Source organism: Larus michahellis, chromosome 26 (assembly GCF_964199755.1).
Source record: "Larus michahellis chromosome 26, bLarMic1.1, whole genome shotgun sequence".
Classification (NCBI taxonomy): Eukaryota; Metazoa; Chordata; class Aves; order Charadriiformes; family Laridae; genus Larus; species Larus michahellis.
The window spans coordinates 1,961,076-1,988,720 of NC_133921.1; the positions used below are offsets into that span (position 1 = coordinate 1,961,076).

Here is a 27,645-nt window from a genome sequence, read left to right on the forward strand (position 1 = left end):
TCGGACACTTTGGGGGTACCCTGAGCCACCCCCAGGCTCCCCAAGAGTCCCCCCATCCATCCTGTGGGCCCCATGCCATCCTGGGGGAGGGGGTCCCTCCAGGCCACCCCTGGCCAGCTCCGGGGTCCCCACTTAACCCCAGCGGTCTCCCATCCACCCTGGGGGTCCCCCCAGCCAGCCCCAGACCCCCCAGAGGGCTCCCATCCACCCTGGGGGTCCCCCCAGCCCCCCCAGAGGGGTCCTCGATCCACCCTGGGGGTCCCTGGGCCACCCTCAGTGCCCCCAGGAGTCCCCAGTGTACTCCAGAAGTTCCCCATCCACCCACCCATCCATCCTGGGGTCCCCCCCAGCCCACTCCTGGGGGTCCCTCTGCCACTCTACCTGTCCCAAGCCACCCCGGGGTACCCCCAGTAGTCCCTGGCCAGCCCCGAAATCCCCTGGGCCATCCCAAGGGTCCCTCGTCCACCCCCTTGCGGGGACAGGGCCACAGACAGAGGAGCGGGAGGGGGCTGGGGGGCACGCTGACCCCCGGCCCCACGCTGGCCCAGCCGAGCCCCCCACCCCCAGCGCAGCAAAGTCAGGGGGAATGGGACACGGCTTGTGCCCCCCCCCGCCGCCGCCTTTGTGCTGAAGCGGAGGCAGGTCTTCCTCCCCCGACCAGCGTGGGGGCCGCGGCACATCACAGCCACGTTTATTCACAACGCCACGACAGGGGACACGGAGGTGGGAGACACACATGACACTAAGAGCCCCGTGTCACCCCCCCGGGGGGTCCAACGAGGAGGAGGAGGGAGAGGAGGAAGGCTGGGGAGGAGGGGCTGGGGGCAGGGGGGGGGGGGTTTGGTCCCAGCTCACTCCAGCGACTGCAGCATCAGGAGCTGCTTGAGCACCTTGGTCTGGCTCGTCTCCCGGATCTCTCCGGCCAGGAACATCTCGTCCACCACCGTGTAGACCTGCAACCAGGCCCCAGCGGCATGAGGGGGGGTGGCCCCAAACCCCCGGGAGCCCCGCCTGGGGCCTCCCCCAGTACCCACCCCCTGGGGCAGGAGGGGACTCCCTGGACCCTCTTTCCTCACCTTGTAGAAGTTGAAGACCAAGTCGAGCTCGCAGACGTTGTGGAAATACTCATTGAGGACCTGGGGGGGGCGGGACAGGCAGGATGCAGCCGGGCGATAACGAGGGGATGTTCGTTAGGGCAGCCGCAGTAATTAAAAGCCAGGGGAGCAGGGGCCTGGGGGGGGTGGCGGCAGGGGGGGGTATTGCCTCACCTCCACGAAGTTGTGGATGGCTTCGAGGTAAGCCAGGTTGTTGTCGGTGACGTCCACGCAGATGCAGAAGTAAAGCCCCGCGTAGCGCCGGTAGATGATCTTGAAGTTGCGGAACTGGGAAGCGGAGGGGGGGGAAACATATAAAAAGGGGAACTGGGAGGAGCGGGGAGGGGGGGGAAAACATATAAAATGGGGGAACTGGGAGGAGCGGGACGCAGCCCAGCAGGGCCAGAAACCCGCAGCGCTCAGGCTCGAGGCTGATCCTGGCGCTCCAGACTCACCTCCTGGTCAGGAGGGGAAAAAAAAAAAAAAAAACCAAAAAAAAATGCAGGGGGGGCGGTGTGTAGATTTGGGGCGCAACTGGAGCGTTTTGGGGCCATTACCTCCACAAAATTGGTGTGTTTGGCATCGCGGACGGTGACAACAGCGTGGACCTCCTCGATAAGCTTCTGCTTCTCGTCGTCGTCGAACTGCATGTACCACTTGGCCAGGCGGGTCTTTCCCGCCCGGTTCTGGATCAGGATGAAGCGGATCTGTGCCGGGGGGGGTGGGGGTGCAAAATGGGGGGTTAGGGGGGGGCAGAGCAGGGGATCCCTACTCCCCTTCCCCTTTTTTGAGAGTATTTTGTGCCCCCCCCCCCCCAGTGTCTCTGTATAGGGACCCTATAAAGCGTCCATCCCGTCCCCGCCCCAGCTGCTCTACGCCATGGGGCACACCACTGCCCTGCTCTGCCCCCCAGGGCCTCCCCTGTAGGGTCGCTATAACGGGGCACACGATGCCTCGTCCCATCGGGCGCCACAACAGCCCTTCCCTATAGGGACACTAAAGGACGGTGCCCTATAGGAGCCCCTCCGGGCCACCCTGCCCCATGTGGGGGGCTCTAGTACCCCCGCCAAGGCCTTTCCTACAGGGGCAATGGGGGGGGGGGGGGGGCCAGGGCGGGGCTTCAGTACCACCCCCAAGCCAATCCCTATAGGGACACTATAACGCGGTGTCCCATAGGAGCCCCCCCAAGCCGTCCTGCCCCCTGGGGACCCCCAGTACCCCCCCCCCAAGCCCTTCCTTGTAGGGACACTGTAACGGGATGCCCTACAGGAGCCCCCCCCAAAGCTGCTCTGCCCCGGGGGGGCTCCAGGTGCCCCCCCCAAGCCCTTCCCTATAGGGACACTAAAACGGGATGCCCCATAGGAGTCCCCCCACCCCCCCTATGCCACTCCGCCCGCGGGACGCCGCAAACCCCCCTTCCCCCACGGCCTTCTCTCCCCGCCAGACCCCGTCGGAGGAGCCCCCAGCCCCTTGCCCGCAGGCCTCGGGCGAGCCGCCCCGTCTCCTCACCATGGCTGTCCCGTTCCCCCCCTCACGGCGGCGCTGCTTCGTCCCGCCCCGTCCCACCGGATATACGCTCCGGCCGCGGTGCACGCCGGGACACGTAGTTCCGGAGGGCGTGAGCAGCGCTGTTCAGATCGAACTACAATTCCCAGCGGTCTTCGCGCGCGCGCGGGGCATGCCGGGATATACACCCCCTTCCCCACCTCTCCGGGCGGCGCATGCGCCTTCCCGCCCCGCACGCCCCCCCTCCCGCCCCCGTGCGCGCGGGAGGAGGCGGAGGCGGAGGGAGGGGGAGGAGGAGGAGGAGGAGGAGGAGGAGGAGGGGGAGGAGGGGGAGAGGGAGGGGGAGGGCGAGGGGGAGGAAGGCAGGCGCCGCCGCCGCCATTACAGGCCGAGCCCGCCCCGGCGGCCCCGCCGCCCCCGCCCCGCCCGCCGCCCCCCGCCGCCGCCCCGAGGGGCGACATGGCGCCGCCGCCCGCCGCCCCCGGCCCGGCCCGCCGCCACGGTAAGGAGCGGTCCCGGGTATAGGGGGGGGGGGGTCCCCGGTCGGGAACAATGGGGCCGCCCCACCCCCGCCGGCCCACAGCTCTGGCGGGGGCGGCCTAAGGGGAGCGGGACCTCGGCGAGGAGATGGGTGGCTCATCCCGGGGCTGGGGGGGTCCTCCCCTTGAGGGGTCCGCGGGGGGAGGCACCCCCCCGGTAAGGGGAGGGGCGACCCCCCCCATCCTGAAGGGGAGACCCTCTGGGGAGGGGAGTCCCCCCTCCCCTTAATGGGAGGGGTCCTGGGAGGGCAGACACCCCCCCCTTGAGGAGAGAACAGACGCCCCCCCCACTCCCCCCCTTAATGGAAGGGATGCAGGGAGGGGAGACCCCCCCTCCCCATCCTTTAGGGGGGAACCTCTGGGGAGGGGAGACATCCCCCCCCCTCCAGTTTTAGGGGAGGGGTCCTGGCAGGGGAGACCCCCCCCCTCCCCTTAATGGGAGGGGAGACCCCCCCCCCTTTAGAAGAGAGGAGACACCCCCCCTTGATGGGAGGGGACCTGGGGAAGGGAGACACCCCCCCCCACCATCCTTGAGGGGAGGAGGTAGGGGAGACACCCCACTCCCCCCCCCGCCTCCCCTTACGGGCAAGGTGACCCCCCCACCCCAGGCTGAGGGAAGGGGAGATCCCTTGGGGGGGGCTGCCCCCCCCAAGTTAGGGGGGAGGAGGGGAGACTCCCCCCCCGAATGGATCAGCGACCCCCCACCAGTAAGGGGTTGACGGGACTGCAGCCCCCCACAGCGTTAAGAGCTTGGGGAGCTTCTCCCCCCAGCCCCAAGGACTCCCCTTTGGGGGGGGGGGGCTGCTGCCCCACTTTGGGGGGGTGCAATCACCCTGTCTCCCCATTTGGGGGAGGGGAGGCAGACATCAGCCCCCGCCTCCCCCAGATTTGTGGCCCTGCGAAGGGGTTCCATGGAGGGGGCTGTGGCTTGGGGGGCCCCCACACATCGGGCATGGCTTCTCCCCTCCTCAGCCCGCCCCAGAGCGTGGGGCAAGCCCGTATCCCCCTCCCCCTAAGAAAAAGGGGGGTGGATATCCCCTCCCTGCACCCACAGTCTGGTTTTTGGGGTGTGCAGCCTTTTCAGGGTGTCCCCCCTGCTCTTCTTGAGGGGGGGGGGGGTGTCTCCAGCATCCACCTTTTTGGGTGGCAAACACACACACCCCCACACCCCCAATTTCATTTTTTCCGTCCTGTTTCCAAAATCTTGTTCCGCCAACCCGCGTTCCTCCAGTTTTTCCAGCACCGGCAGCGACCCCCCCACACACACACCCGGCTCCAAGACGGGGTTGGAGTCCCACCGGTGCCGGTCGGAGCGAAGCCGTGGATGCGGCGATACCCACCGGCAATTAAAAAAGCGCCTTTTGATTTGGTAATAAATTGACGGCGCCGGCTGTGGGCCGGGGAAACGGTTAAGGCGTTCGCTGGGAGATTAAGCTTCACACAATGATTCTTTATATTTGGGGTTTTTAACGGAAATGGGGGCTTTGATTTCTCGATAGTGATTTTTGGTTGGTGTTTTTTTTTTTTCTTCCTTTCCCCCCCCCACCCCCCTTCAGGAGCTGCTGTATCCGCACGAGCCGCTGGTAATTGGTGTTTAAATCCGCAGAGATAAAGACGGGCCTGACGCGTGCTCGGGCCGGCTGGTGATGTAATTTTTAATGGCCTGAATTCATTGATTTCTGCTTTCTCCCCGCCGACCGGGGCCAGATTTGAGAAATGGCTTGATTTTTAAAACAAAAATCCCAAAAAGGTGCTGAGCTGGGCGCCGAGGCTGTGCCACGGAGGATGCCTGCTCCTGTGCTGGGGCTCCTGCCGCTTGCCTTATTCCTTCCCGATTTGGGGAAGCTTAATTAGGGTAACACACTTTGTCAGGCTTTTGGTGGCACTTGGGAAAATAAATTTAAATTCTTTTTTTCTTTTTTTCTTTTTTTTTTTTTTTTATATCCCTCCCCTTTCTCTGTCCACGTTCCTGGGTGTTTTGGGGCAGTACCGCTCGCCTCCGAATTTCAGGGAGCTTCAGTTTTCCCTTCGCCACCTTAAAAAAAAAAAAAAAAGGTCTGTTGTGATTCTGAGCTGTGTGAAACGTCTGATTTTAGGACTTTCCTTGCTCGGGCATCTCCTCGTCCTGATTCGGGAGGACGGGATTCAGGGAGTGGCATCTTTGCCAGAGCGTGGTGCCAGCAGCATCTCCCGGAGAGGGTCGGTGTCTGCGCTCCGGCTCTCCCTTCCTCTCCCACACCCGCATTGCTCTTCTGGGGTTTTTTTCAGTCTTTTTTTTTTTTTTCTGTCTTCCCCCCCCCCGCCCCTTCTTGCCCAGCCGGCCTCGGTTCCCACCCTGTGTCTCCCCATCCACGTCTGCTCATTGGGTGGGTTTTCCCCCCACGCTTGCGGCATCGCCTGTCCTGAGGCATCAGCAAATGGTGATTTTTTTTATTTTTTTTAATTTTTTTTTTTTTTTTGCAGAGGTTTGGGCTTTACCTGGCTCCGAGGTAGTTCTGGGGATATCGGTTTGGAAGCTTGTCCTCTCTGGAGCAGCGTGACACGATTGCGAGCATCTCGTAGAGGTCCGTGTTTTCACATGGGACTTAACACAGAAAATTTTCTGCCGTCCCCCCAAACCACGGTGGGTTTTCTTGGTGCCAGTGGGAGAGGAGCTGGTCCGCTCTGGAGCCAGGCGTTTGGCTTGGGAGCGTCCGGCGGGGCTGTAAAACCCTACGGAAAGACACTCGATAAGATAAAAGCTGAAATCCATCCCTCCTGGCGGCCGCATCTTCCCTCCCTGACTCCGAACTCCAGTGAAAGCAGGAAAATCAGGGTAGGTGCGTGCCAGGGTTCATGCCCGTGGCTGTCTGACAGCCCTGGGGTGACAGCAACCCCCATTTTGGGGTGAATTGGCTTAGTTCAGGTGGGTGAGCGGTCGGGGCAGCGAGGTCTGTTCGTTTTTCTGAAGGAAAATGGATTTATTGCGATTGCAGTTGGGAACTGGGTAAAAAAAGCGGGTTTTATGGTGACGCGTGGTTTCGGTGTGGCGGTTGCGGGAGGTGATGCTTGCGTTCACGCGGGGTTTGAAGCCTAATTAGTCATCTTCTAGCCACTTAATTGGTGCACACCAGCGCTTGGCCAGCCAGGCTGGGACTCAACAGTTGGTCTTTGCTCCTTTACTGAGGGATCTCTATGACTTTGACATCCTTTGGCCTCATCTTTGCTGACTCATTTGGATGTTGCCCCAGTTTATTTTCCTTGAACATGAGTTTTGAGTTTGCTGGCCGGCAGGGCAGGGTGATTAACGCTCCGGTACCTTCTCAAGTGAGGTGGCTGTTGGCGGAGCTGTTAACCGCTCGGGTTGGGTGGGACGGACGGCTCCATCCCTGCTGCGGAGGTGTTTCTGGTTGGGTTTTGCCCTGGTTGGGTTGAAGGCCTCTGGGGCTGTTGGTGGCAACACCCCGGGGAAGGGCTTCGGTTGATCCATAAATATAGATATATATAAATGTCTGCGTGCGTAGGTTGATGGCGCAATGTCCAACTGGAGATCAACAACGAGTGCTGTCCCTCAGGGGTCCGTACTGGGACCAGTACTGTTCAATACCTTCATCAGTGACCTAGAGAGTGAGATTGCAAATGACGGCGAGCTGAGTGGTGCCGTTGGTACCCTCAAGGTAAGAGCTGCCGCCCGGAGGCACCTGCAGACCTTGGCCAACGGGAACCTTGTGAGGTTCAACAAGGTCCCGCAGCTGGCTGGGGGCAACCGCCGTCCCAACGCAGGCTGGAGGAGGGAGGAAGGGAGGGATGGAGAGCAGCCCTGCCGAGAAGGATGTGGGGACGCTGGTGGGTGGCACATGGGCGCCGGGAACTGGCACCGTGCGCTCGTGGCCCAGGAAGCCAAGCGTCTCCTGGGCTGCAGGTCGAGGGAGGGGATTCTCCCCCTCTGCTCCGGTGAGACCCCCCCCTGCATCCAGCTCTGGGGTCCCCGGCACAAGCCGGGCGCGGACCTGCTCGTGTGGGTCCAGAGGAGGCCACGGGGACGGTCTGAAGGCTTGGAGCAGCTCTGCTGTGGGGAGAGGCTGAGGGAGCTGGGGCTGCTCAGCCTGGAGAGGAGATGGAGACCTCGCTGCGGCCATTCGGTGCCTAACGGGGTGTAGGAAAGATGGAGAGAGACTTTGAGCGGGGGCTGCGGTGACAGGACGAGGGGCAACGGCTTGAAACCACCAGAGGAAGGGTTCGGTTGGACGCGAGGAAGGCATTTTTTGCGATGAGGGGGGTGAGCCCCTGGCCCGGGCTGCCCGGAGAGGCTGTGGCTGCCCCATCGTGGGAAGCGTTGAAGGCCAGGTTGGAGGGGCCTTGGAGCAACCCGGGCTGGTGGGAGGTGTCCCTGCCCAGGGCAGGGGGTGGCACTGGGTGGCCTTTGAAGGTCCCTTTGGCCCAAACTGTTCCGTGATTCTCTCTCTGTAGGTACACACACGCGCGTGTACATACGTACATATAGGTGTGTACGCGTAGCCCTGCAGTCCGAGCCCTCGTGAAGCCGTTGGTGGAGCCGACGACTCAACCCAAGACCACCTTTCTAACAACCGATCTCAGGGCTGGTCCCTCCCCTTCTCCTGCCAGGAGTGCCGCTGGAGGAGCCGGCCTTGGCCGGGGAAGGGGGTTGCAGCCACGCTGGGGCGTCTGCTTGTTTGTGAAGGCCCTTCGTTAGGGGAGAAGCTCGCTCTTTTGCAGGCTGTGTGCTTTCACTGGGGCGCTGGATGAGTCCCCGCGGGGAGCTTGTGCCTTGTCACCCATCACTCCTTCCTGCCTGTCCGGGGAGAGCCAGTGAAAGAACAGGTCTGTCTCCGCAGCTGGCACGCCGAAAAATACCCCAAAACAAGCCCCGTAAGGGGGTCGGCGAGAGCTGCCCGGCGCTTCGTTGGCAGTGAGAGCTGCAGGAGGGGAAGGTGTGAGCCCAGACGATGGTGGTCCCCAGCACTGCGCATCCCTTTCCCCGTCCTGGCAGCACTTGACCTTCGCCTTTTGTCTCAGGGTTACTGGATTGTCATTAAAGCCTTTTGTGAGTTACAGTGTGCCGTGTTGAAGGTGGCATTGGGGCAACTTTTAAATACCTAGAGGAGAAGAAATGGCACTTTAGATGGAGATTTATTCCCCCCCCTCCCCCCAGCTCTGTTGTTTTGCTGGGGATAACTGCCTAGGGTATTTATCTTGCGATGGATAAATAGCAGTTTATTGGAAAGGGGTTGGAGCCTCAAGGTGTGTTTATTTTTGCTTAATGTTATCCTGGACTCGGATGCACTCCGCCATGGTGCGAGATGCTCCCGGGGTGCCACCTCGTTGCTGAAAATCCTTTGCCCGCTCGTTGCGAGACGCTGTTTAACCACCGTCTTTATGTCCCCTCCCGCCCCTTTTCCTTTTAGTTGGAGGGACGTGGTGGCCCTGCTGGGGAGAGCGTGCCCCAGCTGCTTGGCTCCCAGCCAGGTATTTACACCCTTTTAAGCTGTCAGATTGTTTTGCGGCGCTTCGATGCCACCGCGGCCGGGCTTGCTGAAATGCCGGAGGTGAGCACGGCTGGCTCCGAGCTACCTGAATCAGTTGCCATGGGGTGGGATTGTGCCGCGTGCCTTCCCCGGAGGAGGGAATGCCGAATGCGGTCCTCCCGTTTTTAAGGTTCACAGGTTGGGTTGGGGGATGTTTTGTTTTTTGGGTTTTTTTTGTTGTTGTTTTTTTTTTAAAGCTTAGAGCAAGTTCAGGTATGCTGCACGCGGAGGACTGAGTGACTGTAGGTTTAGCGTCCGCCGCGCCGGGTCGTTTAACGGGCAGCCAGGGAGGTGCAGAGCTGGAGGAGCAGCAGCATCTCTAGGGGACCCCGTCACTGGGCAGTTTTTTTGGCTAATACCCCCAGAAAAGAGCACACTGGAGGTGCCCCATGTCCCCGCAAGGCGCTGAGGGGCTGCCAGTTCTTTTCCTCTCTGCCTAGCCCGCCTTCTAACGTAGAGCCTTAGCTTATTTAATTTAAAACGGGTGGGCTAAACTTAAAAATGCAGACTTCAGAGGGGCTCTGGGTGAAGGACCGTGGTGGGCTGCGGTCCAGCTCTGCAAACAAGGTGCAGGCGAGGACGGAGCTTTGTCTCCTTAAACCCTTTGCACCCTGGGTTTAAATTTCCCCCGGTTTCCCAGCGGGAATGCCGGTTCTGCCGTTATTTCAGCCTGTGGCTTCATGCCGTGCGGAGCGCTTGGTGCCCCCGGCTGCCTGTGGCAGTGAGTCGAGGAGGAAGAGGATGCCATCGACCTGGGGAGAGCTGCAACACGCGGGTCATTCCCCTTAAATAAATGACGAGCGTCTGTGCTGCCGCTGGGTCCCCTGCCCTTGGGGTTTTTTTTAGTCAAAAGCCGGAGTTTTTCCTCCCGCAGCACCCACCGGGGCCTTCGTGACCCTGGTGAGCACCGCAAAGAGCACGAAGAAAGCTTTGTCTCTGGGTTAATAGCGTTTGGGAAGCTGTTTAATTGAACGTCCTATTAATTCTGGGGCTGTTGCGACACAGGCACGCAGCGAGCGCCGGGGACTGGCCCGGGAAGCCGGGTTCAGCGCCAGCAGCCGCCCAGGCTTATCGGCAGCAGGGATTGCGTGAGCTGTCGTCGCTGGTGGCGCCGGTTGTACCCAGGTTTCAGGTATCTGGGGGTGGAAAATACCTTCTTGTTTGGTTTTTTGTTTGTGTTTGATTTTTTTTTTCCTTGTCTTTGGGTCTGCTGCCAGCTTCTTAAGAGGAAACAAGAACTGAATTCCCCCAACTTTGCTGGGAATTAACAGAGCGGGTCCCTTCTTCTTCCTGGTCCTCCCAGCTGGACTTTGTGTTGTAAATGAGTAACTCCTGACTCAGGGATTTAGGGGCGAAAACGAAAGCCAGCGCCGTTTGACACCGGGTTTCCCCTTGCTGCGCCCCAAGTAGAGGAGAAAGGACATCACTTTGCTAGGCTGAGTGGAACAGGGGGCTGAGGACGCGCAGACGTGAGTGTGGGGGCACCCAAAAGCCTTCCGCGGGGTGGGTGCCATGCTTTCCGTGGCTCACGGGTCTGGATCTGGGGGTAGGTTCCTTATCCCGACGCCAGGCTGATCCCTCCAGCTGCTTTCCCAGCGCGAGCAGAAAAAACACGGTGGAAATGGGTAGGATCCCGTGCGCCCAGCCAGGACGGATCCCACCGCACGTCCCAGCGCTCCCCCGAAACCTGCTCTTCTGCCGCTGCGCTTCTGAAACCTCGCATCTTTTCTTCATGCCGAATTTTAAAGGTATGAAGCTGACCCGCAGGAGGAAGCCGGGGGAATGACTCTCAGGAGTCGCATAGGATGCGCGGTGATTTTTTTTTTTTAACTACTCTATCCACACCTAATTTCTATAATTTTGTTGTGGAAACCCCGCCCGCGGTGTACTCAGATGTCCCAGTCTGTTGCTTTTGGCCAGCATGGGAAACACTGGTGCAAGCGACTGCGAGCAGGACTAAAAGCGACGGTGCGAAGCCAAAGGAGCTGCCTCCGCTGGAATTCGCTTTTTGCTCCCAAAATCTGTTCGTGGAAACGCTTTGCAGCCGTATGCGCCTGGAGTTTTGACAACGGAGGAGAAAAAGGCAGCTTCTCCACCACGCAAAGAGAACAGAAAACCTGAATTTCTTCAAATTCGTCAGAAATTCACTGGATGATGCTGTCGCCCGGCCTAAGCGACATCCTGCAATTTGTTAATAAATTGCCTGCTTTGCGCTGAGGATTAACGCGGGGAACAGCGCAGGATCCTCTGTGCCGGCCCTTCCTTCCCCTTGTTGGATGCTCGGTACGTCGTTGCCTTTGCTTGTTGCAGGTTTGGTCTCAGGAATCAGCAGCCCCGCAGCTCCAGGGGGGGTTTATTTTTTGCAGAAAATTGGGGAAAGTGATTTTACGTCCGCGAGATGGCCGGGCACGGCCGGGAAGGCGCTTTGTTGTGCCGTCTGACCAAGGATAGCCCATCTGTTGCACGAGATTAAGCGTTTCGGACCCAGATGGTTAAAAGCTTAAATCGACCTTTGCAAAGATCCAAACGACCCATTTCGGAGACTTTCCTCGACCGAGACGCGGTGAGAAAACAGACAACCCAGAGGGAATCCCTGTGTCCTGGTGCCTGTGCAGTGTTCCCAGCTGCCGCGGCAGTCGGGCCGGTCACACAAACCAGTTAAAACGGCGCCCAGGGTAAGCCAGGCCCGCTGGTGTCTTGCCAGGGTGCAGGCTCGTCCTCCGAAATGGGGAGAAACTGCAAGGATTGAGGAAAAATGCGTGAGGAAGAGCGGTGTTCCTGGCAGAGCAGCAGCAGAAGCCGTGCAAGCAGCCCTGAGCCCCGGCCAGCCTCCCGGGGAGTAACTGCGTTCCTTCAAATTGAGCGATGAGTAATTATTTGAAGTAATTAAAGGTTTGACAGCGGCTCAGCAGCATAGTTTACATTGCACCGGTGCTGCGGCTGGTACGCCCTTTTACCTGCAGGAGTCTCACCTTGAGGGGTGACACGCGTGGCCGATAAGGGACGTTCCCGCGGGAAATAAAGCGTCTGTGGAAGATCCAAGGGTTTGCAGACATGAAATGCCCAAACTCCTCGCATTTAAGCACAAACACCCACTACTTCTTCATGGCCTTTGGATCACGTAACCCGGTGACCCGGCTGACGTGGGTGACCTCGTGGAGGGATGAAACGAGGGGGTTGGTTTTTTTTTTTGAGATCAAACGAACACGAGGGTAGGTTTCTGAAAGCAAAGCGCCCGACAGCATGGCAGGTTTGCAGCAGCCTTTGTCTGTCGTGTGATTCAGCCCAACTGGGGAACTGGTAGAACTGCACCATCCAGACATCAAAGCGGAGGAGACGTTGTGGAAGGCCGTGCTCCTTGGGTTGTTCCAGCGACCCACGGTGTCAGCTGCACGCGAGTTAATTTTGATTTTGCCTTAAGCCGAAAACTCTTCCGCTGTCGGATTGTAAAGCAAATGATCTCAACGGCCGTGTTTCATGGAATTGCAGAAGGTTTTGGCTTGATGGGACCTTCAAAGGTCATCCAGTCCTGCTCTCCTGCCATGGGCAGGAGCATCTTCCACTAGATCAGGTTGCTCAAAGCCCCATCCGTAGAGTTGTAGAAGGGTTTGGGTTGAAAGGGACCTTCAAAGATCCATGGGCAGGGACACCTCCCACCAGACCAGGTTGCTGCAAGCCCCGTCCAGCCTGGCCTTGAACCCCTCCAGGGATGGGGCAGCCACGGCTTCTCTGGGCAACCTGGGCCAGGGGCTCAGCGCCCTCGTGGTTTCAAGAGCAGAAATTAGGATCACCTCTCCCTTGAGCGCTGCTCCCTCTGGGAGGAATTCCTTCTATCAGCTGATGTTGGGGGCATGTTGGGCGCCTCTTCAAAGCGTTTTTTCTTTTTTGAACTGTTCCGATGCTATTAGACTCCCGTCTGCCTGCGAGGAGCGAAGGGGTAATCCTCCCGGTAGACCCAGTACCGGGTGTTAAGCCTGCGCTACGCTTGATCTTCAGTCCAAAGGCAAAGAAAAGACAGGAGGGTTTGTTTCACTCGCTCTTTTCAGCGTTGAATTGGGAACGCCCGTGAAGGGAGCCCTCTCCCACCGGCCCCGCCGGGGGTCCCCCTGTCTCTTCCCTCCGCTGCTGACCCGTTTTTCTTGCTCCCAGCCCGGAGAGGGGCAGACCCTGACCTTGATCTGCCTTGGCGATGCGGTCGCCTTGTGGTTTGCGCTCACAAACCACTTGCCGCGACGATGGGGAAGCTGCGCCCGCTGCGGTTCGTGCCGGGCCGGATGCTGCGGCGGGTGCCTCTTCGCCGCCGCCGGTATTTCCCTGGCCTTGGCGCCAGCGTTCAAGTGCAAGGCGTATAAAATGGTAGGGGCGGAATTGGGTCCGTTTGGGGTTCCTGAGCTGAAATGCCGATGGCTGTTTCTCTTTTCTCCTAGGGGGAGACGTCGGCCGTCCGACAACAGGGACCGGCAAGAACTGAAGCGCCGCTGGTACGTAAAGGATGGGAACGACGAACTTCATTGCCCCGGCACCCTGCCTGGCTTGAGAACTGTCACCCCGCCTTCCACCGAGCTCCCGAGTCGCGGCGAGTGCCGGCAACACTGATCCTCTCGGAAGCGGTTGACTGGGACAGGATGTGTGGACGATGATGATGGCAAGAAAGCAAGATGTCCGCATTCCCACCTATAACATTAGCGTGGTGGGATTGTCTGGGACGGAGAAGGAGAAGGGGCAGTGCGGCATTGGGAAATCATGCCTTTGCAACCGGTTTGTACGGCCCAGCGCGGATGAGTTCCACTTGGACCACACTTCGGTTCTCAGCACCAGTGACTTTGGGGGGAGGGTGGTCAATAATGACCACTTCCTCTACTGGGGGGAAGTCGTGCGTTCCCTGGAGGACTGCGTCGAATGTAAAATGCATGTTGTGGAGCAGACGGAGTTTATCGATGACCAGACCTTTCAGCCTCACCGCAGCACGGCCCTGCAGCCCTATATCAAGAGGGCTGCCGCGACCAAACTGGCGTCGGCTGAAAAGCTCATGTACTTTTGCACTGATCAGCTCGGGCTGGAACAGGACTTTGAACAAAAACAGATGCCGGATGGAAAGCTGCTGGTAGATGGCTTTCTTCTCTGCATTGATGTCAGCAGGGGTATGAACAGGAACTTTGATGATCAGCTCAAATTCGTTTCAAATCTTTACAATCAACTAGCAAAAACAAAAAAGCCCATCGTGGTGGTCCTGACGAAGTGCGACGAAGGCGTGGAGCGGTACATTAGGGATGCACATACTTTTGCCTTAAGCAAAAAGAACCTCCAGGTGGTGGAGACGTCGGCTAGATCCAATGTGAACATTGACTTGGCTTTCAGCACCTTAGTGCAGCTGATTGATAAAAGCCGGGGAAAGACTAAAATCATCCCCTACTTCGAAGCTTTGAAACAGCAAAGTCAACAGATAGCTGCTGCTAAAGACAAGTATGAGTGGCTGGTCAGCCGCATCGTCAAAAACCACAACGAGACGTGGTCGAACGTGAACCGCAAGATGCAGTCCTCTCCAGAGTATCAGGATTACGTCTACCTGGAAGGAACGCAGAAAGCCAAAAAGCTGTTTCTGCAGCACGTCCACCGCCTCAAGCAGGAGCACATAGAGCGCCGGCGGAAGATGTATCTCGCCATGCTTCCTCAAGCATTTGAAGCCCTCATCCCAGACCTGGATGAAATAGATCACCTGAGCCGCGTGAAAGTGGAGAAGCTCTTGGAGACAAAGCCGGACTTTCTGAAATGGTTCATTGTCCTGGAAGAGACGCCCTGGGATGCTACGAGCCACATTGACAACATGGAGAATGAGCGCATTCCCTTCGACCTGATGGAGACCCAGCCCGCCGAGCAACTTTACGAAGCTCATTTAGAAAAGCTGAGGAACGAGAGGAAAAGGGCAGAAATGAGAAGAGCTTTCAAAGAAAACTTGGAGACTTCCCCGTTCATCACGCCTGGGAAGCCCTGGGAGGAAGCGCGCAGTTTCATTATGAACGAGGATTTTTACATGTGGCTGGAGGAGTCTATCTATATGGATATCTACAGCAAGCACCAAAAACAGATTATAGAAAAGGCAAAGGAGGAGTTTCAGGAGCTGCTCTTGGAGTACTCCGAGCTGTTTTACGAACTGGAGCTCGACGCGAAACCCAGCAAGGAGAAAATGGGCGTCATTCAGGATGTCTTGGGTGAAGAGCAAAGGTTCAAAGCTCTGCAGAAGCTGCAGGCTGAGCGGGATGCCCTGATTTTGAAGCACATCCACTTCGTGTACCACCCAACAAAGGAAACGTGTCCCAGCTGCCCGGTTTGCGTAGACTCTAAAATTGAGCACCTGATCAGCTCCCGCTTCATCAGGCCCTCCGAACGCAACCAGAAGAACTTGCTTTCGGACTCCAACATCGACAGGATCAATCTGGTGATCCTCGGCAAGGACGGTTTGGCGCGCGAGCTGGCCAATGAGATCCGGGCGCTCTGCACCAACGACGACAAGTACGTGATTGAAGGTAAGATGTACGAGCTGTCCCTGAGGCCGATCGAGGGCAACGTCCGGCTTCCCGTTAACTCTTTCCAGACACCCACCTTTCAGCCTCACGGTTGTCTCTGCCTTTACAACTCAAAGGAGTCGCTGTCCTACGTGGTGGAAAGCATCGAAAAGAGCAGAGAGTCGACCATCGGCAGGAGGGATAATCACTTGGTTCATCTTCCTCTGACGCTCATCCTCGTTAACAAGAGGGGGGACACCAGTGGCGAGACACTACACAGCTTGATACAGCAGGGACAGCAGATCGCCAGCAAGCTGCAGTGCGTCTTTCTAGACCCTGCGTCTGCTGGCATTGGGTACGGCCGTAACATCAACGAGAAGCAGATCAGCCAGGTTTTGAAGGGGCTGCTGGACTCGAAACGCAACTTAAACCTCGTCAGCTCGACCTCCAGCATCAAAGACCTGGCGGATGTCGACCTTCGGATCGTCATGTGCTTGATGTGTGGAGATCCCTTCAACGCAGATGACATCCTCTTACCCATCCTGCAGTCCCAGACCTATAGACCTTCGCAGTGCGGCAGCAGCAGCTCCGTCCTCCTTGAGTTGTCCATCGGGCCGCACAAGAGGCGCATGGAGCTCTCCCTCCTTTCCTACCATTCCTCCTTTAGCATTCGGAAAAGCCGGCTCGTCCACGGATACATCGTCTTTTACTCAGCGAAACGCAAGGCGTCCCTGGCCATGCTACGTGCCTTTCTCTGCGAGGTGCAGGATATCATCCCCATACAGGTCGTGGCGCTCACGGACGGCTCCATAGACATCCTGGACAACGACTTGAGCAGAGAGCAGCTCACCGAGGGCGAGGAGATCGCCCAGGAGATCGACGGCAAGTTCACCACAATACCTTGTAGCCAGCCACAGCACAAGCTGGAGATCTTCCACTCGTTTTTTAAGGACGTGGTGGAGAAAAAAAACATCATTGAAGCAACCCACATGTACGACAACGTGGCCGAAGCCTGCAGCACGACGGAGGAGGTGTTCAACTCGCCTCGAGCGGGCTCCCCTCTCTGCAACTCCAACCTGCAGGATTCGGAGGAGGACGTCGAGCCCCCCACCTACAGCCCCTTCCGAGAGGACACCTCCATGCCCGCCCTGCCCAAAGACCACTCGAAGCTTTCCATGGAGCTGGAGGGGAACGACAGCTTGTCTTTCATTTCTGTCATGAGCACTTTTGAAAGCAAGCTGAACAACAAAGTACCTCCTCCAGTGAAACCAAAGCCCCCTGTGCATTATGAAATCACGAAGGGGGACCTGTCGTATTTGGAGCAGGGGCATCGGGACGGGCAGAGGAAGTCCGTGTCTTCTAGTAGCTGGTTGCCCGCCGACTGCTTCGATCCTTCCGATTACGCCGAGCCAATGGATGCCGTGGTCAAACCCAGAAACGAGGAGGAGAACATTTACTCCGTGCCTCACGACAGCACCCAGGGCAAGATCATCACCATCCGAAACATTAACAAAACCCAGTCGAACGGCAGCGGCAACGGCTCGGACAGCGAGATGGACACCAGCTCCCTGGAGCGGGGCCGCAAGGTGTCGGTCGTTAGCAAGCCTGTGCTCTATCGGACGCGCTGCACGAGGCTGGGCAGGTTTGCGAGCTACCGAACCAGCTTCAGCGTTGGGAGCGATGACGAGCTGGGACCCATTCGTAAGAAAGAGGAAGACCAGACTTCCCAAGGGTATAAAGGTGATAACGCCGCTATCCCCTACGAAACGGCCGATGGGGAAGATCCGAGGAGGAGGAACATCCTGCGCAGCCTGAGGAGGACGACGAAGGTAGGCTGGTGCTTTCTGGTGGGATTCACGGGGTGGAGGTCGGGACCTAAGGCCAGGCGTAAAGCCTGCACGAGGGCGGGAGCCCTCGCCGTCACGTTCGCGGTGTGTTTTTCACGTATTTACTGTTCGTCTGGGGAGTAGAGTGAGTGCAGAATCTCTTCGTTTTATTTTTTTAATTCTGCGTTAACTCGCCGCTGGCACAGACCGCGTGAACTTGCAGTCCCCGTGCCAAAATCACCTCTGTCATTTTTACCGTGGGCGTTCAGCTCTTGACGACTTTGTCCTCGCGATGAGCTTCGGAGAAAGTTTGTTTTGTGCTCGTCAGTTAGGCGTTTCGAGGTACAGTTAACCCAAAATGTGGGTGCTTTCAAACACGGCCTCCAGCTGCCTCGTAAATTCTCTTTAACGTGGATGAACGTAGTGAGGTCACTACTGTCGGCATAGCGTGATTTAAAGAAACAGGGCGAAGCTCGAGGTATTCGCCCGGAGAAGGTGCTGTGAAGTTGAGGAAACATCTAAGTGGTCTGTGCCGCTCTTGGGTGGCTCTTCTCTAGAGGCGTCACGCTGCCGCACCACTACAAAACCAGCCTTAAATCCACCTGGATTCGCCGCTGCTCTCTGGCGTGATGTCGGATCCGCTCTCTAGCGAGCGAAAACGGTGCGAAGCGCTGCGTGGTTGAGTCGTCTTTGGACTTCTTGGCCAAAGGAGGGTGTGCCAAAGGCCAGCCTTCGCGCCCGGTGGTCGGTGTGCGGACGGCCGACGGTCGGCTGCCAAAACCGCAGAGCCCGGAGCGCGTTGTTGGGCTGGCGGTGGGCGTTCTGCCCGCTCTGGGCCGTGGTGGCCGTCTCGGCTCTGGCGTGTGGGTGGCGATGGAGAAGCCAAGTCGTGCTCGCGTGGTCCGTGGGAACGGAAACGCCCGGCGCTGCCACGGGACACGCACAACCCCCCCCCAGTACAGAAACGTACCGTACGCGCGTATACGTCCACAGATGCAAATGTCGTATATGTGCAGATATATCATACATGCGGCATACACACAGGCACGTGTGCGTCACACGCCGATGTTAAACATACACGCCTCCTGCATGTTAAACACACGTACCCACGGCTGTCGCCTACGTGCGTCGCACACACGGGCCTATACACGGGCCGTCTTCAGCTGGAGCAGGGTGTGCACGTCGCGCGCCCGCGCTGTGGCCACAGCCTTGTACGTGCATATATACGTACACGCCTTGCACACGTGTGTTTGCGCGCGTGCAAACGCCCCCCCGTGTGTACACATGCACACGGACGCGCACGTGCGTGCTCACGCGGGTACACGCACGGACGCGCGGGCACACGCTGTGTTTACGCGCATGTATGCATGCAGGCGTGTTACACGTGCAGATACGCACGTGTGCGCCATGCACACATGGTGCGCACCTGTCTTACACGCACACGTATAGACACGCGCTCTACACTTATGCCCCTACGCGTGCGCCCGCGCAGCGTATACACGCACGTACGTGCCCGCGCTGCGATGTACCCGTCTGCGGGGGCGCGTACGCTGCGTGTGCCCCGACATTCGGGCGCGGGTGGGAGGAAGAGGAGCGGCAGGAGGAGGAAGGGAAGTGGGGGCTCCCGGCCGCGGGGGGCAGCGGCAACCTCCGGACGTCCTGCTCGGAGCCTCCCGCTGCTGCAAAACCAATCAGGCTAATTAAGAGGCCTTATTAATTTCCACTGGAAACAAAGGGAGAGCCGCCTGCCAGGGTCTGCCGGGCAGGAAGGAGCGAAATGAATTCCTCCTCCGCGCAGCGGGAGGATGGGGCCAGAGACACACTGGGGCTGGGGACGGGGTCCCAGCTGGCGGGTTTGGGTTTATAACTGGCTTTTTTGGGTTTCCAGCCCCCGTTTTCAGGTTTCGGTCCCGTAGCGTGTTGTTGTTGCGCGTCCCCTTTTCCAAGGGGAAGCGGAGGGACGTGGCCGGGCAGCGGATGCTCCTTTAATAGTGGCGCCCGGCATTTTAATTGCTCCCCCTTAATTTTGGGGATTTATTTGTGGGTCACAGTTTCCTCTTCATTTTGCCGACGGGAATAGCGTGCGGTGGCAGGTGCCCCTGGGCTGGAGGGGCGTTTGGGTTTCCACCTTTGCTTCAGTGACGTTGCGGGGTTTATTTACGCGTTCCTTGAAGTTTAGCACCAAAATCCTGATCATAGAATCATGGAATGGGTTGGGATGGATGGAAGGAACCTTCAAAGATCCGTAGGTGGGGACGTCTTCAACTAGATGAGGTTGCTCCAAGCACTGTCTACAGAGTCACGGAAGGGTTGGGGTTGAAGGGACCTTCAAAGGCCACCCAGTGCCACCCCCTGCCCTGGGCAGGGACACCTCCCACCAGACCAGGTTGCTCCAAGCCCCGTCCAACCTGGCCTTGGACGCTTCCCATGATCGGGCATCCACAGCTTCTCTGGACAACCTGCTCCAGTGTCTCACCACCCTCATCGTAGAACATCTCTTCCTTACGTCCAACCAAACCTTCCCCTCTGGCACTTGGAAACCGTCACCCCTTGTCCTGTCACTGCAGACCCTGGTCAAAGTCTTTCCCCATCTCATAAGCCCCTTCATGTATTGCGATGCCACCAGGTTTGTCTCCACTGTGTTCGTGTCTCCATTGTAGAGACACGTAGGCCACCACTGGACCCGGCACTCCAGGCGCGTCCTCACCAGCACTGGGCAGAGAAGAAGGATCGTCTCCCTCCACCTGCTGGCAATGCTCTTGTTACGCAGCCCAGGACGCTGTTGGCCGCCTTTGCGGCACCTCCCTGGCTCGTGGTCAACTTGGTGCCCACCAAGACTTTCAGGTCCTTCTCTGCCAAGCCGCTTTCCAGCCAGGCAGCCCCCAGCTGTGCTGGTTCCTGGGGTTGTTCCTCCCCAGGGGCAGGACTTTGCCCCTCTTCTTGTTGAACTTTGTGAGGCCCATTGAGGTCCCTCTGGGCGGCAGGATGACCCTCTTGGGGTATCAGCTACTCCTCCCGCTTTGGTGTCGGCCGCAAGCTTGCCAAGGTCCCGTCTGCCCCGTCGTCCGGATCGTTGACGAAGGCGTTAGACAGGACTGGGCCCAGGATTGACCCCCCCGGGGTTCACCGCCCTGCACCAGCCTCCAACTAGACTTTACTCCGCTGACCGCCATCCCCCGGGCCTGGCCGTTCAGCCCTCGGCTCGTCGGGTTTAACGTCCCGGGGCGGGGAAGGGAGAAGAAGCGGTTTTCCCCGTCCGTAGCCGCCGTCTCCACCTCTCCCTCGAAGAAATAAGTTATTCCTGATGACAATAATTCACTTGAATAAATAATAGTGGCAGCCTGCTTGATTAAGCATCTTATTCATAATATAACGGTAATAATACGTAATGTAACATGTTTCGGGGTAAATAATAACGCATTGGGATAACTAACCCCTCGACGCTGCTCTGATCCCTCCCGCAGAAACCAAAGCCCAAGCCTCGGCCGTCCATCACGAAGACGACGTGGGAAAGCAACTATTTCGGGGTGCCTTTGACCAACGTCGTGACTCCGGAGAAACCCATCCCCATCTTCATCGAGAGGTGCATCGAGTACATCGAGGCAACAGGTAAGAGCCAGCGGGGGAAAGTCTCGTCGCAGGCCGGGGCACAACGAGCTTCGGCCTCGCGAGCTCGGGTCGCCTTGGTTTGTTTTCTTTTTTTTTCTGGGAAGGTGTAAAAATCGTCTCTGGATCTTTTCTTATTACCCGGCAAAGGGAGCGAGCCCAGAGAACCGCCGGCCTCGGGCGTTCCGTCTTCCCTCCCCAGCTTCGGAGGCGAAGGGCTGAAATAATTCAGGTGATCCCTGGCTGCCTCCAGGTGGGAGGCGTTTTTTGGGACTCCGCCTCGCGCCTTTCCCTCCGGGCGGTTGATGTCGACGGCCACGGCGCGAAGTTTCCAGCCTCCGGCAACCCTAATTAATGCTGAAATAAGCTCCAGGCTTAATTTTTTTTTTTCCCCGAAGCCTTTTTTTCCGCCCCCCTCCCCGTCAGGCTCTTGCTTCAGGTAGCCGTAGCGGGGAGACGAGGCAGCGCGACGCGGTGCAGGTGCTTCCCCTTCCTGCGGCGTCTTTTGTTTCTTGGCTGGTGGCAAAACGCAAGCCGCTGCCGCTGCCGTATCCGCGAAGAAACACCCGGTGCCGCCTCGCCCCCTGGTTTCCACCTGGAAAATCCCGGCGGCGATTTTTCTTTGGGGAGACGGGGTTTGCGTTTCTTTCCCCCCCCCCGCCCCCGGCTCCGTGCACCAAAAAAAAAAAGAATATTATTTGGGCGGAGGTGCCTTGGTGCGCAAGAGGCGTCGGCGTCACGGCTGTGCCCCCGCCGTTTGAGTTTGTCGTTGACGCTTAAAATTGGTGCGAAGCGGTGCCACGAGTTGAACGCTACCCTGGGGATAAATCACCGGAAATCCAGGTTTGGAGGAGCCCTGTTTAAAAAAAAAAAAAAAATAGGATGGGGGGGCGGGGTGTGGGGTAAAGAGATAAATCAGGGGCAAGAAATTCTGCGCGGAGCTTCAAGCGGGTCGGTTCGACTTTGGCGTGAACTTACCGAAACTCTTCAGTTTTGAATTAAAAAAGAAAAAAAAAAAAATCTCTGTGGGGCGCTGGGTTTAAAAAGGTTAAAAATAATAAACGGGGCGGGGGGGGGGGGGGGGGCGCGAACTCCTCCCTGCTGGGAGGAGATCGCGGGCTGGGATTAAGCTGGGATTTCCTGGAGGAGCGGAGTCCTCGCCCCCGGGCTTTGGGCAGCGAACGATACGTATGAGTTTTAATGCCTATAAACAAGGGTTTATAGGGGTTGGGTTTTGGTTTTTTTCCCCCCAAAGCCACCCGCCCCGCCCCCCCCCCCATCTCCCCACGCTCGCCTTGCGCTGACGCCTGCTCCTTGTCCTCCCCAGGGCTGAGCACCGAAGGCATCTATCGCGTGAGCGGCAACAAGTCGGAGATGGAGAGCCTGCAGCGGCAGTTCGACCAGGGTAACGCCTGCCCCCCGCGTTCCTCCTTTCCTGCCCCGAAAACTCCAGAGCGGCTTTTAGGATGGAAGCGTGGTTCCACACGCCAAACCCCCGTTGTTTTTATAACCCCGGGCACCGGGACTCTCGGGGGTTTTCTGGGTGTTTTATCCATTTTTCTGCCCCCGGTTTCGTCCCCTCGTGCCGCTGCCTCGGCCGCTGGGAATCGGAGTTTGGCTTCTCGCTCCGGCGGAGATTCGGGTCGGTGGCTGGAGGCGGTTTTCTGCTTCAGGGTGAACCCCCCGGCCCCCCTGGGGGTGTAACCCGGAGCTTCTCCCCTTGCAGATCACGGGCTGGACCTGGCGGAGAAGGATTTCACCGTCAACACCGTGGCTGGTGCCATGAAGAGTTTCTTCTCCGAGCTGCCTGAGCCCCTGGTCCCCTACACCATGCAGGTGGAGCTGGTGGAAGCCCACAGTGAGTATGCCCCGGGGGGGGGTCCCGACCCTCCTCCGGGCCCATCTCTTTATTAATTCATACCGCACCAGCTCGTTTGCAGGCGCGTCTCATTAATCCGTACCGTAAAAGCCCATTTGCGGGCCCATCTCCTTATTAATTGGCACCCTCCGAGGCCGTTTCTGGTCGGAGATGCTCTGCCGTGGCGTCACCGCCGGGCGCCATCCCGTGCCCGTGAGCAGCCCGGGGTTGGGGGGGATGTTTTCACCCGGGTTTATTTTCGGGAAGACCGATGATCTGCTCGAGCAGTCGGTCCAAAAATCCCTCCCCTCTTCCGAAAGATAAAAGGGAGGGGTCCTGCGGCAGGGGGGGGCTCCCGCAAGCCAGCGTTTCTCTGCCGCGGCAGCCCCCTGACTCCCCTTTCCCTCCTGGCAGAGATCAATGACCGGGAGCAGAAGCTCCACGCGCTGAAGGAGGTGCTGAGGAAGTTTCCCAAGGAGAACTACGAGGTCTTCAAATACGTCATCGGGCACTTGAACAAGTAGGTGTTGGGGTTCCCAGGAGGTGGGGAGGGCCCCGGAGCACCCCGAACCCTCTCCGGTGCTCCAACTCGGGGGGGGTCACTTCCGCAGCTGGGTGGTGTGGACGCCGGCCGTCGGGGTCCCCGATGGCATCTCAGCGACGGCCCCTTGTCCCCTCCCTCCCGCCGCAGGGTCAGCCACAACCACCGGGTGAACCTGATGACCAGCGAGAACCTCTCCATCTGCTTCTGGCCCACCCTGATGAGACCTGACTTCAGCACGATGGACGCCCTGACGGCCACCCGCACCTACCAGACAATCATCGAACTCTTCATCCAGCAGTGCCCCTTCTTTTTCTACAACCGGCCCATCCTCGAGCCCCCCAGCGCCGCTCCCGGCTCTCCATCCGCCGCTCCCCCCGGCGCCCCCTTCCTCCCCGCCACGCCGGCCACGGCTCAGCCCTCGCCGCCCCGGACCCCACCGCCATCGCCACAGTCGCCCGTCCAGCCGCCGCTCCTCCCGGCCCAGCTCCACACGGAGCAGCACACGCTGTGAACCGGCGCCGGGAAAAAGGAAAAAAAACAAAAACAAAAAACCAACAACCAACAACCAACCGACAACGACGACAAACAACAAAAACCAACCGGAAAAAAAACCCGCACGAACCTTGGTCTGGTCTGGGGTGCCCGGCAGAGATGGGGAAGCGAGCGCCGAGCTTGGGCTCGCCCTCTCCTGCCCCGGCGCAGACTTGGGCATGGCGGAAGCGCGCCGGGGCGGCCAGACTTGGGGCCCCAGGAGGATTTTTTTTTCCCCACCTTTCGGTTTGGGGCAGGGAGTTGAAGAGCGGATCCGGCACCAGCGGGATGGAGCGGAGGCGGACCCGCCTGCCGAGCGCTCGGCAGATTTGGACGGTTCTCCGGCTGCCCCTGGACTTCTCAGCTCGGCCCCGGTGCCACCCAACCCCCTCGCATCCCAGAGGACCGGGCGCCGTCTGAAGCTCATCCCACGTGGCCACAGGCTCATCCGGCACAGCCCCGGCTCGCCCAGCGTGGTCCAGCGTGGCCCCGGGCTCATCCGACGCGCTGCGGTGCAGCCCGAAGCTCACTCCGTGCAATATGGCGTGGGCTGGTGCTTGTCCGATGGGACCTGAGGCTCATCCGGCGTGGTCCGGCACAGCCCTGGGCTTGTTCGGCGCAGGTCAAGACTCGGCCAAAGTGGTCCGGCTTAGCCCAAGGCTTGTCTGACGTGCCCTGAGGCTCGTCCAACGTGGTCCATCATGGCCCGAGGCTCGTCCAACGTGGTCCATCATGGCCCGAGGCTCATCCAGTGTGGTCCATCACGGCCCGAGGCCTGTCCAACGTGGTCCATCACGGCCCGAGGCTCGTCCAACGTGGTCCAGCGGGGCTCAAGGCTTCTCTGCTGTGCCCCGAGGCTCGTCCCACACGTCCCCAGGCTCACCCAGTGCATCCAAGACTCATCTGAGAAGACCCCAGGCTCCTCCCAACGCCGCCCGACGCACCCCGGGAGTCGTCCCGTGAACCCCAGGACCTCCCTGGGGGCTCCCACCTTCCCCCCCCCCCCCCTCCAAGCCTTGGTGGGCGCCTGGCGCGGCCTTTTGGCCAGGACCCCCCCCCCGTGTTTCCACCCCTCTCCCAGGATTTTGGCATTAAGCACTTAACCGGAGGGGAGGGGTGAGGCCCGCTGCCCCCCCCCCACCCCCCCCCCACCCCCTTTTTGGCTGGATTTGGGGTTTTTCTCCGGAAAAGCCAATGCTGATGTTGGGGTTGGGCCGACGGGTTTCGGTTTGGGGAAGGAAAGCCGGAATTTGGCTGCGGCGAGGACGCCTGGGGACGGGGATGGGGATTGGGGGGGGCGGGGGGGGGGCGCCCGGACGCCTGGGTCCCCCAAGAAAGGGGGCTCAGACCCTCACCCCCCCCCCCCATCTCTGGCTTTGGGGGATGGGGGTGCCCGGACAGCTGGGTCCTTCCCCCCCCCCCAACCCTGTCCCCCCCCGCCCCCCCCCCCCATCCTCCCGGCACCGGCGCGGTTTTAAACTGGATTTTCATGGTACCACTGGGAGAGCACGGGGAAGGCTCCTGCCCCCCCTCCTGGGTCTCTTCGCACTTTAAGACGCCCCAACTCCCCCCCACCCCCCCCCCCCCCAAAAATGATGAATACAGCCCAACTCCCCCCCCCCCCCCCCCCTCCCCAACCCCGAGGGGGCTCCTCCGGCCCACAGAAATACCCCAAAAAGGGCTTTTTTTTTTTTCCCCGCCCCCCCCCAAGTTCCTCCAGTCTCGTGCTTTAAAACAAAAGTGTTGGTGTAAATACGGGGCCGCCGCCTTTTTCTCTCTCTCTTTTTTTTTTTTTTTTTTTTTTTGGGTAATAAAACTGGCCAAAAAAAAAAAAAAAGGCAAAGAAGAAAGAAACCCAGAAAACTGGAACACAAAAAACAAAAACAAAACAAAAACACACAAAAAAAAACCTCTGGGGGGAGGGGTTTGGTTTGGGGTTTGTTTTTTTTTTTTTGCCATGAAGAACCGGGGGGGGGGGTTTTGGGGTGGGGGGGGTTTGGTGCCTTTCGGTGCAGCCAGAGGGGCCTTTTGTGGGGGTGGGTTTTTGGGTTTTTTTGGGGGTTTTTTTTGGTTTTGGTGCTGGGGGGGGGGGGAGGGGGGAAAAGGCAAAATTGGGCAAAACGCCAAGGGGAAGACAGATGCGTCGCTGCTCCCCCCCTCCCCCCCCCCCCAAAAAAATGGGGCAAAACACTACATTTTAAGCATTTCCCTGCTCACTGCGGCCCCCCCCCCTCCTGCTCGCCTGCAGCATCGCGGCGCGGTTTCGGGACAGAACTCCCGATTTTGGGGATTTTTTTTTTTCAACCCCCCCCCCCCTTTTTTCTTTGGGGTGGGGGGGGTAACACTGCAACGCTATAGGAATGTGGTATCAGAAAAAAAATAGTAGTTTTTAAAAAAGGCCGTAAGTTATTGTTTAAATAATTTAAAAAAAAAAAAAGCGATTTTCTTCCCCCCCGCTGTACGTTAAAAAAAAAAAAAAACAAAACCACTCGACCCCAAAAAAGAAAAAAAACAACCCTGACCCCCATCTTTACTCCGTTCCTCTGCAAAAAAAATAAAATAAAATTTGAATTTTTGGGGGGGGGGGGTGGGCAGGGGGGGTCCCACTGGCAAAGGAGCCGACGCAGGGGGTTGGTGCCAGCGCTGACGGTTCGGTCGTTGTATTTTTAGGGCCTAAAACAACCCTCCCCCCCCCCCCCCCCCCCCCCCCCCCCCCCCCGTAGTTTTTGGTGATAGACGTTGCCTTTTTTCTGCTTCTTTTAAGGACGTTTTTAACAATTTGTGGTATTTTCCAGGGCCGATGCGATTAGTGCATGAGAAAAAAAAAACAAACAAACAAAAAAATGTTTAACGCTCGGGGGGGTCCGGCCGGGCCCTTTTACTGCTGAATTTAAAAAGAAAAAAAAAAAAAAAAGAAAAAAAAAAAAAAGAGGAAGACGAGAAAAAAAAAAAAAAATTCGGGAGTTGCTGCAGCGTTTTTGGGGGTGTCAGGGGGGGTGTCGGGGGGGGTTGTCCCGGACCCCTGGGTCCCCTGGTGCAAATTGGGACTGGGAGAAACCAGCTGCAAAACTGGGGGAAAGCAGTTGGAAAAAGGGGCGTCGAGGGCTGGGAACCGGCCGCAAACTGGGAATGGGGACGCGGGACTGGGAACGGGGGGGGCGCCGAAAACCGGGAACCAGCCGCAAACTGGGAACCAGCCGCAAACTGGGAATGGGGACACAGGACTGGGAACAGGGGTGCCAAAAACCGGGAACCAGCCGCAAACTGGGAACCAGCTGCAAACTGGGAATGGGGGCGTGGGACTGGGAACGGGGGGCGCTGAAAACTGGGAACCAGCCGAAAACTGGGAATGGGGACGCGGGACCAGGAACGGGGGGCGCCGAAAACGGGGAACCGGCCACAAACTGGGAATGGGGACGTGGGACTGGGAATGGGGGGGCGCCGAAAACCGGGAACCAGCCGCAAACTGGGAACCGGCCACAAACTGGGAATGGGGACGTGGGACTGGGAATGGGGGGGCGCCGAAAACCGGGAACCAGCCGCAAACTGGGAACCAGCCACAAACTGGGAATGGGGACACGGGACTGGGAACGGGGGTGCCAAAAACCGGGAACCAGCCGCAAACTGGGAACCAGCCGCAAACTGGGAATGGGGGTGGGGACTGGGAACGGGGGGTGCTGAAAACTGGGAACCAGCCGCAAACTGGGAATGGGGACGCGGGACCGGGAATGGGGGTGCCAAAAACCGGGAACCAGCCGCAAACTGGGAACCAGCCGCAAACTGGGAATGGGGGTGCGGGACTGGGAACGGGGGGTGCTGAAAACTGGGAACCAGCCGCAAACTGGGAATGGGGACGCGGGACCGGGAATGGGGGTGCCAAAAACCGGGAACCAGCCGCAAACCGGGAACCAGCTGCAAACTGGGAACGGGGGGGGCGCCGAAAACCGGGAACCGGCCACAAACTGGGAACCAGCCGCAAACTGGGAATGGGGACACGGGACTGGGAACGGGGGTGCCAAAAACCAGGAACCAGCCGCAAACTGGGAACCAGCCGCAAACTGGGAATGGGGACACGGGACTGGGAACGGGGGTGCCAAAAACCAGGAACCAGCC

At 58.9% G+C, this 27,645-nt stretch overlaps 2 protein-coding genes across 5 annotated transcripts; one reads left to right on the forward strand and one right to left on the reverse strand.

The window, feature by feature from the left end:
* Positions 1–645: 645 nt before the first annotated feature.
* Positions 646–3,001, reverse strand: AP2S1 (adaptor related protein complex 2 subunit sigma 1). Its single transcript, XM_074567377.1, has 5 exons — positions 2,604–3,001; positions 1,652–1,801; positions 1,269–1,382; positions 1,077–1,136; positions 646–953 (listed from the first exon to the last, which is right to left on the reverse strand). The coding sequence occupies exons 1-5, from the start codon at positions 2,604–2,606 to the stop codon at positions 852–854; spliced, it is 429 nt and encodes a 142-aa protein (XP_074423478.1). The 5' UTR covers positions 2,607–3,001; the 3' UTR covers positions 646–851.
* ARHGAP35 (Rho GTPase activating protein 35) lies at positions 2,959–26,220 on the forward strand. Of its 4 annotated transcripts, XM_074567370.1 has the most exons (9): positions 2,959–3,102; positions 4,696–4,722; positions 5,603–5,703; positions 13,092–16,996; positions 20,458–20,602; positions 21,927–22,004; positions 22,326–22,457; positions 22,872–22,977; positions 23,149–26,220. In XM_074567370.1, the coding sequence occupies exons 4-9, from the start codon at positions 13,301–13,303 to the stop codon at positions 23,510–23,512; spliced, it is 4,521 nt and encodes a 1,506-aa protein (XP_074423471.1). In that variant the 5' UTR covers positions 2,959–3,102; positions 4,696–4,722; positions 5,603–5,703; positions 13,092–13,300; the 3' UTR covers positions 23,513–26,220. The 4 variants fall into 4 exon arrangements, with proteins under 4 accessions (XP_074423471.1, XP_074423470.1, XP_074423474.1 ...); XM_074567369.1 differs by lacking the exon at positions 4,696–4,722; XM_074567373.1 differs by lacking the exons at positions 4,696–4,722; positions 5,603–5,703.
* The last annotated feature ends 1,425 nt before the right edge of the window (positions 26,221–27,645 follow it).